This window comes from Ambystoma mexicanum, chromosome 5q (assembly GCF_040938575.1).
Source record: "Ambystoma mexicanum isolate Mex_15411 chromosome 5q, UKY_AmexF1_1, whole genome shotgun sequence".
Taxonomy (NCBI): Eukaryota; Metazoa; Chordata; class Amphibia; order Caudata; family Ambystomatidae; genus Ambystoma; species Ambystoma mexicanum.
Genome location: NC_090933.1, coordinates 1,343,644,372 through 1,343,661,066, shown reverse-complemented (window position 1 = coordinate 1,343,661,066; position 16,695 = coordinate 1,343,644,372). Strand labels below are relative to the sequence as shown.

Below are 16,695 nucleotides of genomic sequence, written 5' to 3'. Positions count from 1 at the left end.
AACCAACCCAGATTGTGCAAAAAGAAAGATCGACGAGTATGATTGGATTGGCAACATGGCACTATGTACAAAACTCAAGGATTTTAATTCCAATGCTTTTGGCTCCAGAAGGTATGGTGTGATAGCTGACTATTTGGTAAAATTCCCACCACACTCACATCGTCGTAAATTACTAAAATTTAGATTGAATCAGCATGAAACAAGAGACCTCTTGTGTAGAAGGCGATTAATACCAAAAGAGCAAAACTATTGTCGCTTCTGCTTGGTCAGGGAACAGAGGGAAACTCTACAACATCTTATAATCGAGTGCACTGTATTAGAAGTCATTAGGGCTAAATGTTTTGGAAAGAAACTCATTGTACAAAATGATGTAGATCATGATCAAATTTGGAACATCCTATTTTCTAATTCGAGATTAACTGTTCAGATTGCCATTGTACAATTTTTAGACATAGTATTGCCTGGAATTTGAGAGTGTAAAGTGTGAGCAAGGTCCTTCTCTTGTGTAGGAAAAATTGAATTTTTAATTTATTATGAATATGATACATTGTACAATCTTTACTGGAATTGTATGCAGTTTTTGGATGTATTGTATTAATTTTCTAAATTTGCTGTCATATTGTATTGTTGAAGGTTCAATATTTGAAAAGTTGGTTTGCCAACTGCATCAAATAATAAATAAATAATAATAAAAAAAAATAAGGTTTTACCATGCACCTTGAAAGTACAGATCTCCTATTAGGATGTGAATGCACTTCACAACTCCCATCTAGTAGCCAAGAGCACTCGGCGAGCATGTTTGCCTGCACCCTCTCTGGCTCCAAATGTATGTATTTATTTGCAAAGTTTCATAACACACTATAGAAATCTTTGCTTCTGGGCATTTGGTCAGCTGGCTTCAGGCATACTCATTGGTTGCCATCAGATCCTTATGTTGCCTTTTTGTGGGTGAGTTAGTTTGAGGGTGTGGATGTGACTTCAAAGGTCTGAGGACATTTGCAATAAAGCGATCAGTGCCCGGTCCCTTACTGGGACGGTGGGAGGCTCCTTTTTCTAAATATTAGCAGCTGAAAGACTGTCAAAAAGGAAAGCTTTTTCGTGAAATGTGGTTGAATTTCGGGTGAATCTCTTGTGATGTCTTTGGTCAGATATTTCCTTGTGGAGTTTTGCCCAAAATGACTGAGGTTCTCAAGACCTGATTCATGGAATTATTTGCACAGTTCAAGGTGACTTTGCATTGCTGAAAAGTGACTTTGCAATGCCAACACAAACCCTGATTCATGGAACTGTGCAAAGTGTATTTTTGCAGTGCAAAGTCATTCAAATGACCACTTGCACTGACTTTGCATTACAAAAATACACTTTGCACAGTTCCATGAACCAGGGTTTGTGTCAGCAGTGCAAAGTCACTAGTCAGCAGTGCAAAGTCACCTTCAACTGTGCAAAAAATTCAGTGAGTCAGGCCCTCAGTGTCTTTTCACTTGACCCATTTTGGTGTGATCAGGCTTGCGACAGAAAGCACGATCCTGGCTGCCTATCTAATAAGCACACGCTGTGCGGGGCGCACTTTCAGTCTGCGCTGCGCTTTCGGAGAGGCCCCAAAATGCCCAGTATTTTATAAAGGGCAAGACCCCACTAAAAGAGCAGCGCAGCCGGCTTGCACCAGCCTAATTTGCATGTTACAGGAGCACACTTAGGGGAGGGTGAATGCAGAATGTAGAGGAACAATTGGTTGGGGGAGGATGACGTCTACACAGCTGATTGACATCTACTGAGTTGCTTTCAAGTGTAAAACTTAAATGTAGACTGTGCATTGCAGACAATGTGCACTATAGACTAGAAGAATTATTTTTCATTTTTTCTTTAAATACAAATTAACGTTCAATGAAACATGTTGACTGTCATCAGCTAATTGCCCAGGTACACTTTAAAAAAACTGCTGTACAAGCGTCGCACAAGCGCTCTACACCGGCGCTCACCTTTATTAAATAGGCCCCCTGGTGGGGCCAAATATTGCAGAGGATGCACTCCCTCCTCCCAAACTGCCTGTGTTTTAATCTCAGGATTGTCACTTGCATGGTACTGACCGCGTGGGGGGTTATGGCTGTACTGCACACCAGCTAAATTCAAAATTTAAAAAAAACATTAGATTTTATTAGAATGACATTTACTTTAGTTCATCCATTTTAATTTAGATCTTCATTTAAGTAAGTGCTATTGCCGCTGACAGAGTAGTGAGGGTACTGTCCCACCTGTGTGAGGGAATTCTTAAAGGATATTCAGCTCACTGGTAGGGCACTGGGAGGCATGGACTTGGTGCTGTGCTTTGCCTCCATGACTTTTCTCAGACCCTTGAGCCCTAGGAAGAGGCGTGAGCAATCCAAAGTTCATGTCCCCACTCGTCTAGCTGGACTGGTGGTTAAGTGTGTGCAGTGGAGTCACTTTTTTGGCCACTGTCGTGTTGAGCAAGAGGGAAAAAGGGACAAAGAGACAAGGGGATTTACCTGCCCCACATAACAAGCCAGTAGGAGGGTGCCTGCAGAGGGAATGGCCAACCACTCCTGGTTCCTGATGTGGCCAGAGGTTTCACAGATGTGCTGGTGACCATCACCACCCTACTGGTATTAGTAGACAAGGCAGAGAGTTTGGTTTCCTCTGTGGAGGTACAGTTGGGGAATTTGGAGGGTTGGATCTGTGGGGTTGAGCAGGGTATGATCACAGTAGGGCTCCTGAGGGGGGAGTGCTACACCTGAGGTGCTTCTTTAGAGCACTTGGGAGGTGAGAGAGAAAGGATGATCAAGTCGATGATTTTCCTGATACGAAGCTCGAAGGGGCAAAGCCTATGGCGCACTATGAGCTTAAGGGTCCATAGTGATGTGGCTGTTTTCCTGTAAGAGCAGTTAGCAGTGACCAAGCAAGCTCTCCTGGATCATGGAATGGGTCCCTGGAACAGGTATTGGTATTGTTTATTTACAAAGCGTCTATACACAGGCAAGTGTGTCAAAGCGCTCAAGGAGGGTGGGAACATGAGGAAAAAAAACAGTCGCTCAGATCCCTTGAAATTCTGAGACGATAAGAGTCTGCACAGGCAGAGTAAGTGCAAAAGTACATATAACCGTTGAGATACAGCAAACTCAGCCATCAATAGGGCCTGGAAGGAGTTGAATAGAAATTAGAGGTGTCTTTCCAATGGGCAGTGAATACAGGCCTAGAGTGTTGGGAATTACAATCTATTAAGGGAAGAAGCGTAGATCCATCATTTGGATTTGGGGGCCAAGATTTGCAAACACAAGTTTACTGACTTATTGGAATGTTTCTGTCAGACACTTAGTAAAGCTAGTGTGGGAAGAACGCACACCATCTGGGGAGGGGTTTTTCTGGGTCCTGGACAGTCTATGGTAGGAGATTTGCTAAGTTGTTGAGTGCAGGCTTGCATGTAGCAGTTTTATGAGTATTTCCAGGAGAACATTCTTAAGGCAGCACTGGTCTCAAAGTGGGTCTGCATGACTTGAGAGGGCCTGCATAGCCATATAGATCATCTTCATGCAGGAGGCCCCGGGTCTAGGTGCGAGCCCCTGGGGTTTGCTCTACCCTACTGAAAGATCCATCAGTTCTGGTGCTTCCTCCAAAGAGACGATGAAGAGATATTTGAAATGGGAAAGTAGCGATGACTTGACCCAAGTTCCCAGACCCGTCTTTGAGCATTATGCGCTGAGAGAGCTAGCGGGAATCCATCATTGATTTTATGTTTGGATTGGAGCTTGGATCATCCACAATGTTGCTTATGGGTTTCACTCTCTCATGCCTTTGTGAGTCACTGGCCGAGCCCACACCATCTGTGTTTTGGCAAGGCATGTTTCTCTCCATCAAAATGGTGAAGACAGAGACTTGTGCCATTTACAGAGGAGGCCTTGCACATCGTTAGTGGAGGCATGCTTTGAGATGTAGCCTAATTTCAGCAGTCATGGCTGGACAGAATCAGTGGATTGATATTGTGGTTTGAAGCAACTGATGGGCCTTACATGAAAGGGCACCCTACTCCATCCCTGTGTCCACCATACTGCCATCCTTTTGTTTCACTTCGCATCTGCTCTGTTTGCTCCCCTCTCAGCTCCATCGCCATTTCCCCCCTCTCCTCCCTGTAGTCTAACTGAACACTCAAGGCTCCTTTTAGAAGTCATACATTCAGGAGCTCATAAAATGGTGGATTGCCCCTAAACATGGGGATTTAGGCTGAGAAATCATCAGGTGTCACTATTTCTACTTTCTCCTACATCCAGGCTCAACAGTGGAAGATTCTTCACCGCCTCCCTTCCTTCAAACAGCAATTTATTCTGCCGATGGTGCAACTCCAGGTAACTTTCTGATTCACCTTTGATACCAAATAAAATGCCAACTCCAATGAGTTTAAGTGAGATTTAGGATTCATTTCATATTCTGGTCAGTGGTGGACTAGGCTACAGAAGAATGAAGAGAAGGTGGAAAGGGCCTTGATAGGGCTGTCGGTCACATGCCCAACGTGTGCTGCTATGAATTGAAAAGTGCAGAATTGGGAGAGTGAGATGTGCATGCTGGGAGAGTGAGTTATTGGGGGTAAAGTGAATATTTTGCCTGTGCGCCACTCTATATCATATATTGAGATATATGTATTTGATTTTTATACGATCCTGGCTGCAATGGACTAACTGTGGCTGATATTCACTTTTAGTCAGCCTGAGGATAGGAAATGGTAATAGTTGTCAGTTAGTGCAGTAGTTGTGCTAGGAAGCAAGCAAACGGGTTATGGTAGTTTCTCGGGTTTATTTAGGGTTCTAAGTTAGGTAATAGGTGCTGTTAGCCAACATACACCTGTTGGTAGCTTGTGCTTATGTTTCACCCATCATCAGGCTTTGTTAAGGCATTGCATCATGTCTACAAATTGTTTATACATATGTTTTTTCTGTCTGAAATATGTACACATTCAGTATATACCGTATGCCTGTACTTCTGATTCACAGGTTCATCTGTTTTAGTTCATGTCATTAGTTATTCCTTTCAAGAGTCCAGAAGTAGACTACCTCCAGCAATAGAGTGGGAAAGTCAAGGGGAAAATCAAAGGTCCAAAGAAAGTTCCCAAGGGTTAAAAGTCAAAGAAAGGTCCCTCTCAGATTGAAAACTGATCTCTTATAGGGCTGGTGACACTCCATTATTATAATTCCCGGGCTGCAGATTGGCCAGCTCCCTCCCTCACCCTCACCTAATACGCCACTGCCTGCTGATTGGACAAGGAGTTGGGGTGTGGCTTTAACTTTGTCATTGTCCTTAAAAATCTAACAACATGGCAGCTACCCCAATTTTTCAGATAACTGCAGGCACATAATATATATTTGAGTTCTATATTTTATGACGAGTCAGAAAATACTAATCATATCACGGCACGCCCTTCCTGGGAGGAGCTACTATTTTTATCGATTTACTCCTGAGCCGAAATAGGTACAACTCTGACCCTTCAAGATTCAAACTTACATCCATAACCTATCACCACACCAACTTTCCATTCCCTCGGAATTATGAGAAGGCCGGAATCATAATTGTCTTTATAAATCAACTTGAACATACACATCACACATGATTCATATTTCCATAACACTTACAGGCTTCTTATCCTTTTAAATGTGAGCCTTGGATGAGCTCACTGGGACCTACGACTCTCTTTTAAAGAAAAGTTGGATCAATGTTAATCGCATGGCAAGGCATCACATGTGTCCCTCATCTTTACACTAGCCCAACCTTTTTTAAAGATTAATTTCTGTTCTTGTGAGCTCACACAAACAGCTGCTTATCAGCAAGATCTGTTTCATACACAATGTTTGATCATCAATTAGTGGCTCTGAAGCCATTCCTTGAGGTTGAGTCAGCCCTGAAAAGGAAATTTCTGTTGGCCACTAATGCACAGCTAATCGAGAAACCTGACCTTAAAGGTCAATTCTGTAGGCCATGTTATCTAAAGCTCCCACAATTTTGATCTAATTCTCCGTTATTTATTTGTACTTCTAACTGAACCAGGTCTGATTTTCCTGGAGAGCCCAGCCCACAGGTTTTGAGTTCGAATTTTCAAAGTCACAGACCTTTCAGTTCAGTGGAGAAAACACCAGCTGCTTCCATACTTCAGAAAATACAGCTTTAAATCAAAAAGATGTGCTTAATTGTACCATTAACATTATGTCTCGGGAGGATAGCTCAGGAGCAACATGCTCGCCTTGGAAGCAAGATGACACAGAGCACCACAGGTTCGACCCACGGATCCACGCTTAGAAACCTCTGGGTATTAAGCGTGTTATTAATTACCTATCATATCATATGTCTGAGCAAGTTGTTTATAATACAATCTTTCTTTTCATATGGTTTGGATAGATATAAGTTCACTCTAGGTATTATTCACACATAGGCCGCATTTACATAGAAAAGTCTTCTTCACTTCTCCAACAAATAAGCCTTTCCATTTAAATGTCAGTTTATTTGCGAAAAGTAAGTGTCTTACTCCGAATAAGTCACTCGGCTTCACTTTTTAAATGTAAGGCACAATTCCTCCCTTTTATTTTTCAAAGGCACAGCATTTCAATGTATCTTTACCCATGCGTACTGCTGCAGTTTTGAATCTGTCAAAAGGTGCCTTTTCACAGTTTACACAAAGTCAGCATCTGCAGCACCCCATGTCTTTTCCCATTCATTGGGCATTGATGGCAATATTACCGTTCAGAGTCAGACTCTCCTTCAGCTGAGTGCCTTTCCATTTTGATAAAGTTGAGTGAGGCCTCTTCTTGCTCGTTCACATGCCCCACACGAGCAAGATGCCCGGGACCGATTCCGATGAATATGAAGCAGGATCTTTGAAGGAGCAAACTCAAGAGACCAGGACCACATTCTAGAAAATATTTGCTACTACAGGAATGTAAAGAGACACAATTGGAGTAATAGAAGGAAGGTTAACGTTAGGAGAACAATAACACATTGGACAATAGAGATAAGACAGCATACACCCAACGGATCCAATTTGCCCTGAGGAAGGCTCTTCAATCAATGCCAAGAAAGATGGCAATAGCCGAAACATGCCTTTAGTACAGCGCATATCAAAATCGCAAGAACTAATGTTTCTGTATGCATTACTACTTACCCACAGTTTTCAATACTGGCACGTAGGCAGCTCCACAAAACACGATCATACCTTGATCATGAACACACACAAAGGATAGGAACCTTTGATAAAAGACAGTCTGAATAACACTGTCTGAATAACACTGTGTATACTAAGTCTAATTTTGCAGTTTGTATGCTAAATGTGATTTTTGTCCATGCTTTGAACAAATCTCTCTCTTAGTATGTTTTAACCATCTACTTTGACAATTCTGTTTAATTCACTGTTTATGTATCTGAACAATCAATGTACAAAAAAATCCTTATTGCATTGTTTAGAATTATTTTCTTTCATTTTTGTTGTACATTGGACATTTTAACCAATTTCCTTCTTGTTTCATTAACATGTATGGTCAGTTTCGCTCCAGTTGTTCTTCTTGGTACTTTCCTATTTTCCTGACTCTTTAGGAGCAGAACATACATTGGTTTGGTAAATTTAGCATAAATTAGACCTTAACCTCTTGGTCAACTTAAAGTGTGAGTCATATTCTTCTTTGTTGACTGTTTTCCCATTCATTGGGCATCGATGGCAATATTGCTGTTCTGAGTCAGACTCGCCTTCAGCTGAGTGCCTTTCCATTTTGATAAAGTTGACTGAGGCCTCTTCTTGCTCGTTCACAAGTCCCATGTTGGAAATCACTGTTTTGTACTGGCTTTTATATTTCAATGGGACCCCACATAGCCAGTTTCATTCGAACAATAGGAGCCTAGCATCGCCTTTCCAACTCTGTCACTCTGGAGCTGTATTTTCACCCCGGAGCATGTGTTCCTGGCAGCCCTGTCCCGCCTTCTCTTCCTCTGTGCCTGTGTTCCTGGCAAGTCGTTTCATTTCTTTGCTTCCTCTTTGCCTGTGTTCCTGCCAGCCCTTTATTTCCTTGTCTTCATCCATGCCTGTGTTCCAGGCACCCCTTTCCCTCCTTGTGCTCCTGGCAGCCCTTTCCCTCCTTTGCTTCTTCTTTTTCTGTGTTCCTGGCAGCCCTTTGTCTCATTATCTTAATCTTTGCCTGCGTTCCTATCAGCCCTTTATCTCCTTGTCTTCATCCATGCCTGTGTTCCAGGCACCCCTTTCCCTCCTTCTCTTCCTCTTTGCCTGTGCTCCTGGCAGCCCTTTCCCTCCTTCGCTTGTTCTGTGCCTGTGCTCCTGCCTGCCCTTTATCTCCTTGTCTTCCTCTTTGCCTGTGTTCATTGTAATTGGAATTGGTTATTTATAACGTGCTTAATACCCAGAGGTTTCTAAGCGCGGACCCGGGGATCGAATGTTTGTTGCTCTGCATAGTCTTGCTTCCAAGGCGAGTGCGTTGCCCATGAGCTATCCTCCGATACATGGCAGCTCTTTCCCTCCTTCCTGTTATAGAGTCCAACAAAAAAGTCCTTAATAATTTGAGAAAGTGTAAAGCGTCCGGCTTTGTTATAATTGTGTCATGTTTTACATGTTCTCCTAAATCCAGAAGCACCAGTAGAGGACGACTATTCGTCAAGTCCCTTTGTTGGCGATACAGATACTACCTCTACACCACCAACAACAACAACAGGTAACTTTCTGTTTTTTTGGGACAGTTCTAGGTTTATTTTATTCTCAATAGTAGAAGACACCCATTTACAAGATAAGGTTCTGCCAGGCACCTTGGAAGTACAGATCTCCTATTGGGCTGAGAATGCAGTTCACAACTCCCATCCAGTAGCCAAGAGCACTCAGCGAGCATGTTTGCCTGCACCCTCTCTGGCTCCAAATGTATGTATTTATTTGCAAAGTTTCATAACACACTATAGAAATCTTTGCTTCTGGGCATTTGGTCAGCTGGCTTCAGGCATGCTCATTGGTTGCCATCAGATCATTATGTTGCCTTTTTGTGGGTGAGTTAGTTTGAGGGTGCTGATGTGACTACAAAGGTCTGAGGACATTTGCCATAAGGCGATCAGCGCCCCGTCCCTTACTGGGACAGTGGGAGGCTCCTTTTTCTAAATATTAGCAGCTGAAAGACTGTGAAAAAGGAAAGCTTTTTCTTGAAATGTGGTTGAATTTTGGGTGATTCTCGTGTGATATCTTTGGTCAGATATTTCCTTGTGGAGTTTTGCCCAAAATGACTGAGGTTCTCAGGACCCGATTCATGGCATTTTTGCACGGTTCAGAGTGACTTTGCACTGCTGAAAAGTGACTTTGCACTGGCGACACAAACCCTGATTCATGGAACTGTGCATGTTGACTGTTATCAGCTAATTGCCCATGCACACACCACATCACCTTTTCATTCTTCCATTTTCACTAAGTAGCGAGTGTATTTTTAGAAACTCAAAGCTGTTCACACAGTGAATTTACATGTACCACAGTTGTTGTGCCATCTAAACAAAGGTGTTAAGCCTTTAAAAATCTGCTGCAGCGCTCGCTTCCCTAATTACCATACAGATTACTCTGGCAATTAGAGAGGCATCATACTGGCGCCTAAGAAGTGTGCGCCTTTAGCGCTCTGTTTAGCGGGGAACTAAAGGCACGCACTCTCCTTTTATTTTTTATGCAGAATACCTGCAAGGTGAGCACTGGCACACAAACGGCGCATACGCGCTCTACTCCGGCACTCACCTTATTAAATGGGCCCCCTGTTGGGGCCAAAGATTGAGGAGGAAGCAGTCCCTCCTCCCAAACTGCCTGTGTTTTAATCTCAGGATTGTTACTTGCATGGTACTGACCGCGTGGGGGGTTATGTCTTTACTACGCACCAGCTATATCCATAATTTAAAAAAAACATTAGCACAGTTATTCCAATGAGATTTAATTTAGTTCATCCAGTTTAATATAGATCATCATTTAAGTAAGTGCTATTGCTGCTGACAGAGTAGTGAGGAAACTGTACCACCTGTGTGAGGGAATTCTTAAAGGATATTCAGCTCACTGGTGGGGCACTAGGAGGCATGGACTTGGTGCTGTGCTTTGCCTCCATGAGTTATCCCAGACCCTGGAGCCCAGGAGGAGGCGTGAGCAATCCCCAAAGTTCACGTCCCCACTCGTCTAGCTGGACTGGTGGTTAAGTGTGTGCAGTGGAGTCACTTTTTTGGCCACTGTCGTGTTGAGCAAGAGGGGGAAAAAGGGACAAGGGGACAAGGGGGTTTACCTGCCCCACATAACAAGCCAGTAGGAGGGTGCATCCAGAGCGAAAGGCCAACCACCCCTGGTTCCTGATGTGGCCAGAGGTTTCACAGATGTTTTGGTGACCATCACCACCCTACTGGTATTAGTAGACAAGGCAGAGAGTTTGGTTTCCTCTGTGGAGGTGCAGTTGGGGAATTTGGAGGGTTGGATCTGTGGGGTTGAGCAGGGTATGATCACAATAGGGCTCCTGAGGGGGGAGTGCTACACCTGAGGTGCTTCTTTAGAGCACTTGGGAGGTGAGAGAGAAAGGATGATCAAGTCGATGATTTTCCTGATACGAAGCTCGAAGGGGCAAAGCCTATGGCGCACTATGAGCTTAAGGGTCCATAGTGATGTGGCTGTTTTCCTGTAAGAGCAGTTAGCAGTGACCAAGCAAGCTCTCCTGGATCATGGAATGGGTCCCTGGAACAGGTATTGGTATTGTTTATTTACAAAGTGCCTATACACAGGCAAGTGTTTCACAGTGCGCAAGGAGAGTAGGAACTTGATGAAAAAAACAACAGTCGCTCAGAGCCTTTGAAATTCTGAGACGATAAGAGTCTGCACAGGCAGAGTAAGTGCAAAAGTACATATAACAGTTGAGATACAGCAAATAGGCGTGATGGCGATTCTGCAGTTTTAACAGTGCAGTTAATGAGTGAAGACAAGGGAGAACAGACAGACGATCTTCAGACACAGTGCGTATGGATCATGTAAGTGTACAGATTGTCACAGGGAGCAGAAGGTCTAAGTGCACCCGGTCGGTGGAGACTGGGGTAAGTGCAGAGATAGCCACTCTTGTTGATTATTTCTCAAGTGCATTGAGTGTGGGTGGGGTGTAGGGCCCTGAAACAAGTGTGAGAGAGGACTGGCAGGGGTGCCCTGGACCTGTGATACTGAGGTACACCAGGCGGCCAGTCTGCATGCTGTAAGGAAGAGAGGGAGAGGAAAAGAGCAGAGAGCTAGGTTAGCATGTTAGAGGGAGAGAGCAGGAAGAGGAGAGGAGGAAGGTCTTGAGGAGTTTCCGGGAATTTAAGAAGATCAGGCTCAAAACGCAGGACGGCAGGGAGGCTATTCCAGAGGGTGGCACCTACTGAGGATAAGGATCTCCCTCCAAATCTCTGCTTGGAGAACCGGCTCACTCGCAGAAGGTTGGAGGTAGATGAGCGCAGGGCTTCTGAGGGACAGTATTTAGGTAGGCAGTGTTGCAGGTAGGTAGGTCCCAGGCCCCAGAAAGCCTTGTGGACAATGCAGAGGGTCTTGAACTTCATCCTTGCAGCCAGGGGTAGCCAGTGAAGGGATTTCAGCGCCAGAGAGATGCGGCCCCTGTGCTTGAGGCCAAGGATAAGTCTTGCGGTTCTGTTCTGGATGAGTTGCAGAAGGCACAGAGCATAAGAAGGTAGGTTGAGGAAGAGGCTGTTGCAATAGTGCAGCCTAGAGAGAACAAGGGTTCTGTAGGCAGTGAGCCACTGGTGGCAAAGTGAGAAAATGTAGTGTACCTCTGAAGAGGTGTAGCTGATAGTGAGATTTTTTAGAGATGTCCGAAATGTGAGAGGAGAAGGAGAATGTGGAGTCGAAAATTACCCCAAGGTTTCTTGCCTCGCTGGTAGGTGTGGGCGCAGGGCCAAGGGAGGCCGGCCAGAGTGAAAGTGGAAAAGCGGGAGCAGGGGTCCCAATGTGAACGATCTCAGTCTTACTGGCGTTGAGGCAGAGGTCGTTTGCAGAACACCATGACTGAATAGCGCAAAGACAGATATGAACGAGGAGGAGGAGGTAGCGGAGGGTAGCCTGAAAGATAGTTGCGTGTCAGCCACACATCACTGAAAGTTAAAAGTGAAGGTGGCAATCACACATGCCAGGGCAGCCATATAGACTTTGGTCTATCCCAGGTGGAACTCGGAACATTTCTCTCGAGTATAGCTCTCTCAATCTGTGGCGTTCCCCAGTGATCTAACCTATCCCCCTGGTTCTTCATCCTACAAGCTCTGCACAGCCTGTGCTCGGAGATAAGGACACAGATGCCCGCTCCTCCGACGGGTGATCCAGCGGTGCCTGGAGCATCGGCGGACCCACCACCTAAGCAGAGACAAGTCCATCCGCCTCCACCACTCCACCCTACCATCCTTCCCCTCCATCCCGTCTGCCGAGTGACGAGACAGAGTCGGAGACGGCGACGACGCGTACAGACGACCGTGGCGACAACGGAACAGACCTCCCGTCGCCGGCACCCAGGGCTTTGCCACCTGATGAAATTGGCATGTTCCACGCCATGATCTCTAGGGCCTCGGAGCTGTTTCAACTAAACCCCGAGGAACAGAAGGAGGGATTCCTTGATCAGTGCAAGAGGCCAAGAGGAAGATCGTGCTCTCGATCCCGCTGTTGGACGTCATCTGGGACAAAGGACTGTCCCTCCTGAAGAACCCGTCCTCGGCCCCGGCAAAGAGACCGGTACGAGAAGAAATATAGGGTTCCAGACTCTGCACCGAAGTGTCTCAGGTCTCATCCGTCCCCGGTCTCAGTGGTCTCTGCGGCAGCCAGGTAGAAATCGGCAGGGTCGGCAGCATTGTCTTCCACTTCCCCACCGGACGGTGAGGGAAAGAAGCTAGACGCCATGGGACGACGGGTCATCTCGTCGGTGGCAACGACCATTAAGGCGGCCAACGCTCTTGCCATTGTGGCCCGCTACGACAGGGAGCTTTGGTTTAAAATCGCCCCTCTCCTAGACTTCCTTCCAGACGACAAGAGGGCGGAGGCCCTTGAAATCCTACAAGAAGGGGAGTTCGCATCGGACCATGCCATCACTGTGGCCATGAACATCGCTGACACCGGTTTCCACCAGATAGGCAACAGCGTTTGCCTAAGTCAGCATGGTTGGCTGAAGGCCACCAACTTCCGTCAGGACGTCCAGAAACGGGTATTGGACATGCCCTTCGACAGGGACAACTTGTTTGGCAAGACGGTGGACGAATCTCTGTAAGCCATCAAGGCAGACACCGAGACGGCTCGTGCCTTGGACACATTCCAACAGCGACGCCTGTCCTTTTGGACCTCCAGAGGCAAGTCCCATGGTGCCTCCAAAGGATTTGGTGGCAACTTCTCTTCGTACTGTCAACCATCCCATTCCTCGGCCCAGGAAGCCTACAGGCGCCACAGCAAAGCCGGAAGAAATTATTGTCCTTGCCAAGGCCCCCAAAGTGAGTCATCCACAACGAAGCAGGCCGGCTGTCAAACTTCGTCGACGTGTGGAAGTCCATCCCCACCGACCGTTGAGTGCTGGACGCCCTGCCCCACGGACACACCCTGGAGTGGCAAAGGAAGTGTCCCTGTGTTCCATCAGTGGCCAGGCAAGAAAACCACGTCCCACAACTGCTTTGAAAGGTATGAACGATGCTGAGAAAGGGCGCAATAGAACTCGTCCCGAAGAGGCTCCAGAGTGTACTCGCAGTATTTCCTTGTCAGGAAAAAGACCATTGGTTGGCGGCCCATCCTGGATCCCTGCTGCCTCAACAAATACATCAAGTCCCAGAAGTTTCGGATTGGTCACCCTGGGACAGCTGGAGGAAGGAGACTTCCTGTCGTCGTCGGACTTGGAGGATGCTTATTTTCAAATCCCCATCCACAAGGGCAATCGAAAGTTTCTACGCTTCGTGGTCCTGGGGCAACACTATCATTCAAGGCCCTTCCCTTCAGGTTGAAGTCAGCGCCAAGGGTCTTTACCAAGTGCCTGGTGCCGGTAGAGGCGTGTCTGCACTTGCAGGGGTTCCACGTCTACCCCTACCTGGACGATTAGCTCATCCGAGTGAAGTCAAGGGAACTCGCCGTCGAGCACACAACGAGGACCGTCTGCCTGCTCACGGAACTGGGGTTCTCGATAAACTATGCAAAGGCATGCTTGGTGCCATCGCTGGACGCTTGGTTTCTGGTGTCCAGGCTCAACACAGTGTCGCGCCTGGCTTTACCGTCGGAGGACAGGATAAAGGCCATCCTGGGCAAGGTTCAATGGCTGTTGACCATGGAGGTTGCCAGGGTGAGGTCCATCAAGTCCCTGCTTGGCATGATGTCGTCATGCATCAACCACGTTCGACTGTGCAGGTGGCGGATGCGGCCCCTGCAAGAGTTCTTCGACGCCCGTTGGATCCAGGTATCGAGAAGCTTTGAGGACAAGATCACCCTCAACAAGACATTCCGCCAGGCGATTCGGTGGTTGGGTGTCCGCGTGCATCTGGCAGCGGCACAGACTTTCAAATCCCAGCACATCAGGAGACGGTGACAACGGACGCCTCCCTGGAGGGATGGGGCATGCACACCGGGAATCTCCATGCAAGAGGCCTTTGGCTCCCTGAGGAGAAGTCATTGCACATCAACATCCTGGAGCTTCCGGGCCGTGTTTTGGGCCCCCAAATCCTTCCTTCCGTCCGTCAAGGGCAAGGTGGTGCAGGTCTTCACCGACAACAGCAACACAATGTTCTACATTCGGAAGCAGGTGGGCACCAGATCCCCGGCTCTCTCCAAGGAAGTGCAGGATCTATGGCACTTAGCTGTCACCCAGAGGATCTTCCTGGTACCCTTTCATCTGGCACGAGTGAAGAACACTGTCGCCGACTCACTCAGCAGGGAGCTGCACTCTTGCTTGGGAGCTTCGGCAGGATCAGGTGGACCTACTGTTTCGACTATGGGGCAATCCCCAGATCGATTTGCGACGGCGACGTACACCAAGTGCCGGAGGCTCGCCAGCAGGTTTCCCTAGCCGGGGAGCATGGGGGATGCATTCTCCTTCCCCAGGGACGGCCTGTTCTTCTATGCGTTTCCACCGTTGCCGTTGCTTCTGCGACTCATCAGTCAACTCAGACGGTCCCGGTGCAGGGTTATCCTCGTCGCACCTGTGTGGCCAAGGCAGATATGGTACCCGGACCATCTGGACATTTCAGCGTCCCCTCCAATCAAGCTTCCGGGCTTCTGGCGGACGCAGATCTTCTTGCCAGGGAAGGAGGCGCGATTCTGCACCATGACCCAGGGTAGCTGAACTTGCAGGCCTGGCTCCTGCACCGCTAGAGTTTTGTGGATATGACCTTCTGGCGGACTGCAAGGAGGTGCTTGCCAAGGCCAGGGCTTCCTCTACGCTGAAATGCTACGGCGATAAGTGGAAGCGGTTCGCCGTCTGGTGCCATGCACAGAAACTCAACCCTCTGCGGATTACGGCCCCACAGGTGCTGCCATATTTGCTATTGTTGGCCAAGGCAGGGATGGCCCATGCTTCCATCAAGGTTCATCTGACGGCTATCTCCCGCTACACCAGAACTCCATGTCGGTCTTTGTTGTCGTGGTCACACTGCCTGGTCAAGGAATTCATTAAAGGGATGAAGTTTGTATCGTGGAAGACATTGTTTCTTGTGGCCATCACCTCTGCACGACGAGTGGGAGAGATTGAGGCCCTCTCTTGTAAACCACCTTACATGACATTCCACGAGACGAGGGTGGTGCTGCAGACGCACCCCTCCTTCATGCCCAAGGTGCCATCAGACGTCCATCTCAGCAAGCCCTTGGTGTTCCCTGTTTTCTTCCTGTCGCCTTCGTCGCCGGCTGAGAGCACTTTGCTCTCGCTGGATGTGGCTAGAGCGCTGAAGTTCTACGTAGACTGCTGTTAGGCAAAATCCTGTGCAGTGCCCTTAGGGACCACTACACAAAATTAAGACCACAAGTGGTAGTACAATTTCACCTTTGGTACAAGCCTGTACTACACAGTTAAAGTGGTAGCGATGGCTGAGCAGCCAGACTTATCTCAAGAGCAAATGGGCAGTATCAGAGATTACACAAAGGGACCACAATTACTGTGACTCAAGCAAACACTGACTCAAGGTTTCTAGTTAAGTGGTAGATGGATGGTAGGCGGTAGAGAACTTGTAAGTGACTCCACAGTTTTCCACATGGCTTGCATGTAATGGGACATAACATTGGATCCCCTGTCGGATATCACTTCTTTAGGAAAACCTACTCTGGTAAAAATACCAAGTATGGCCTTAGCCACAGTCGGAGCCGTAACAGTCCTCATAGGTATTGCTTCAGGGTACCTAGTAGCATGGTCTACTACAACCAGGATAAACCTGTTCCCTGAAGATGTGGGAGGATCAAGGGGACCAACAATGTCAATCCCTACCCTCTCAAAAGGAACTCCCACCACTGGGAGAGGCACCAGCGGTGCCACATTCTAGGCTCCACTCTTGCCAGAGGTTTGGCAAGTGTGGCAGCTCCTACAGAATTTGTCTACTTCTGAACCCATCTAAGGCCAGTAGAAGTAAAGTGTGAGCATTTCCTTGGTCTTCCTAAAACTTAAGTGACCAGCCAAAGGTATCTCGTGTGCTAACTGCAGGAACTAGAGTCGGTTCACCAGAGGTGCTACA

At 47.1% G+C, this 16,695-nt stretch overlaps 1 protein-coding gene across 3 annotated transcripts in view; it reads left to right on the top strand.

Moving 5' to 3' along the window:
* The window catches only part of LOC138498116 (uncharacterized), a 389,950-nt gene that overhangs the window by 127,123 nt on the left and 246,132 nt on the right, over positions 1 to 16,695 (top strand). For 2 of the 3 annotated variants that reach the window (XM_069621976.1, XM_069621974.1), the window contains 2 exons: positions 4,281 to 4,355; positions 8,622 to 8,705. The exons of the other annotated variant lie outside the window; for it this stretch is intronic. In XM_069621976.1, the coding sequence (XP_069478077.1) occupies positions 4,281 to 4,355; positions 8,622 to 8,705 (159 nt within the window). The remainder of the gene's footprint in view (positions 1 to 4,280; positions 4,356 to 8,621; positions 8,706 to 16,695) is intronic. 3 annotated transcript variants of the gene reach the window in all.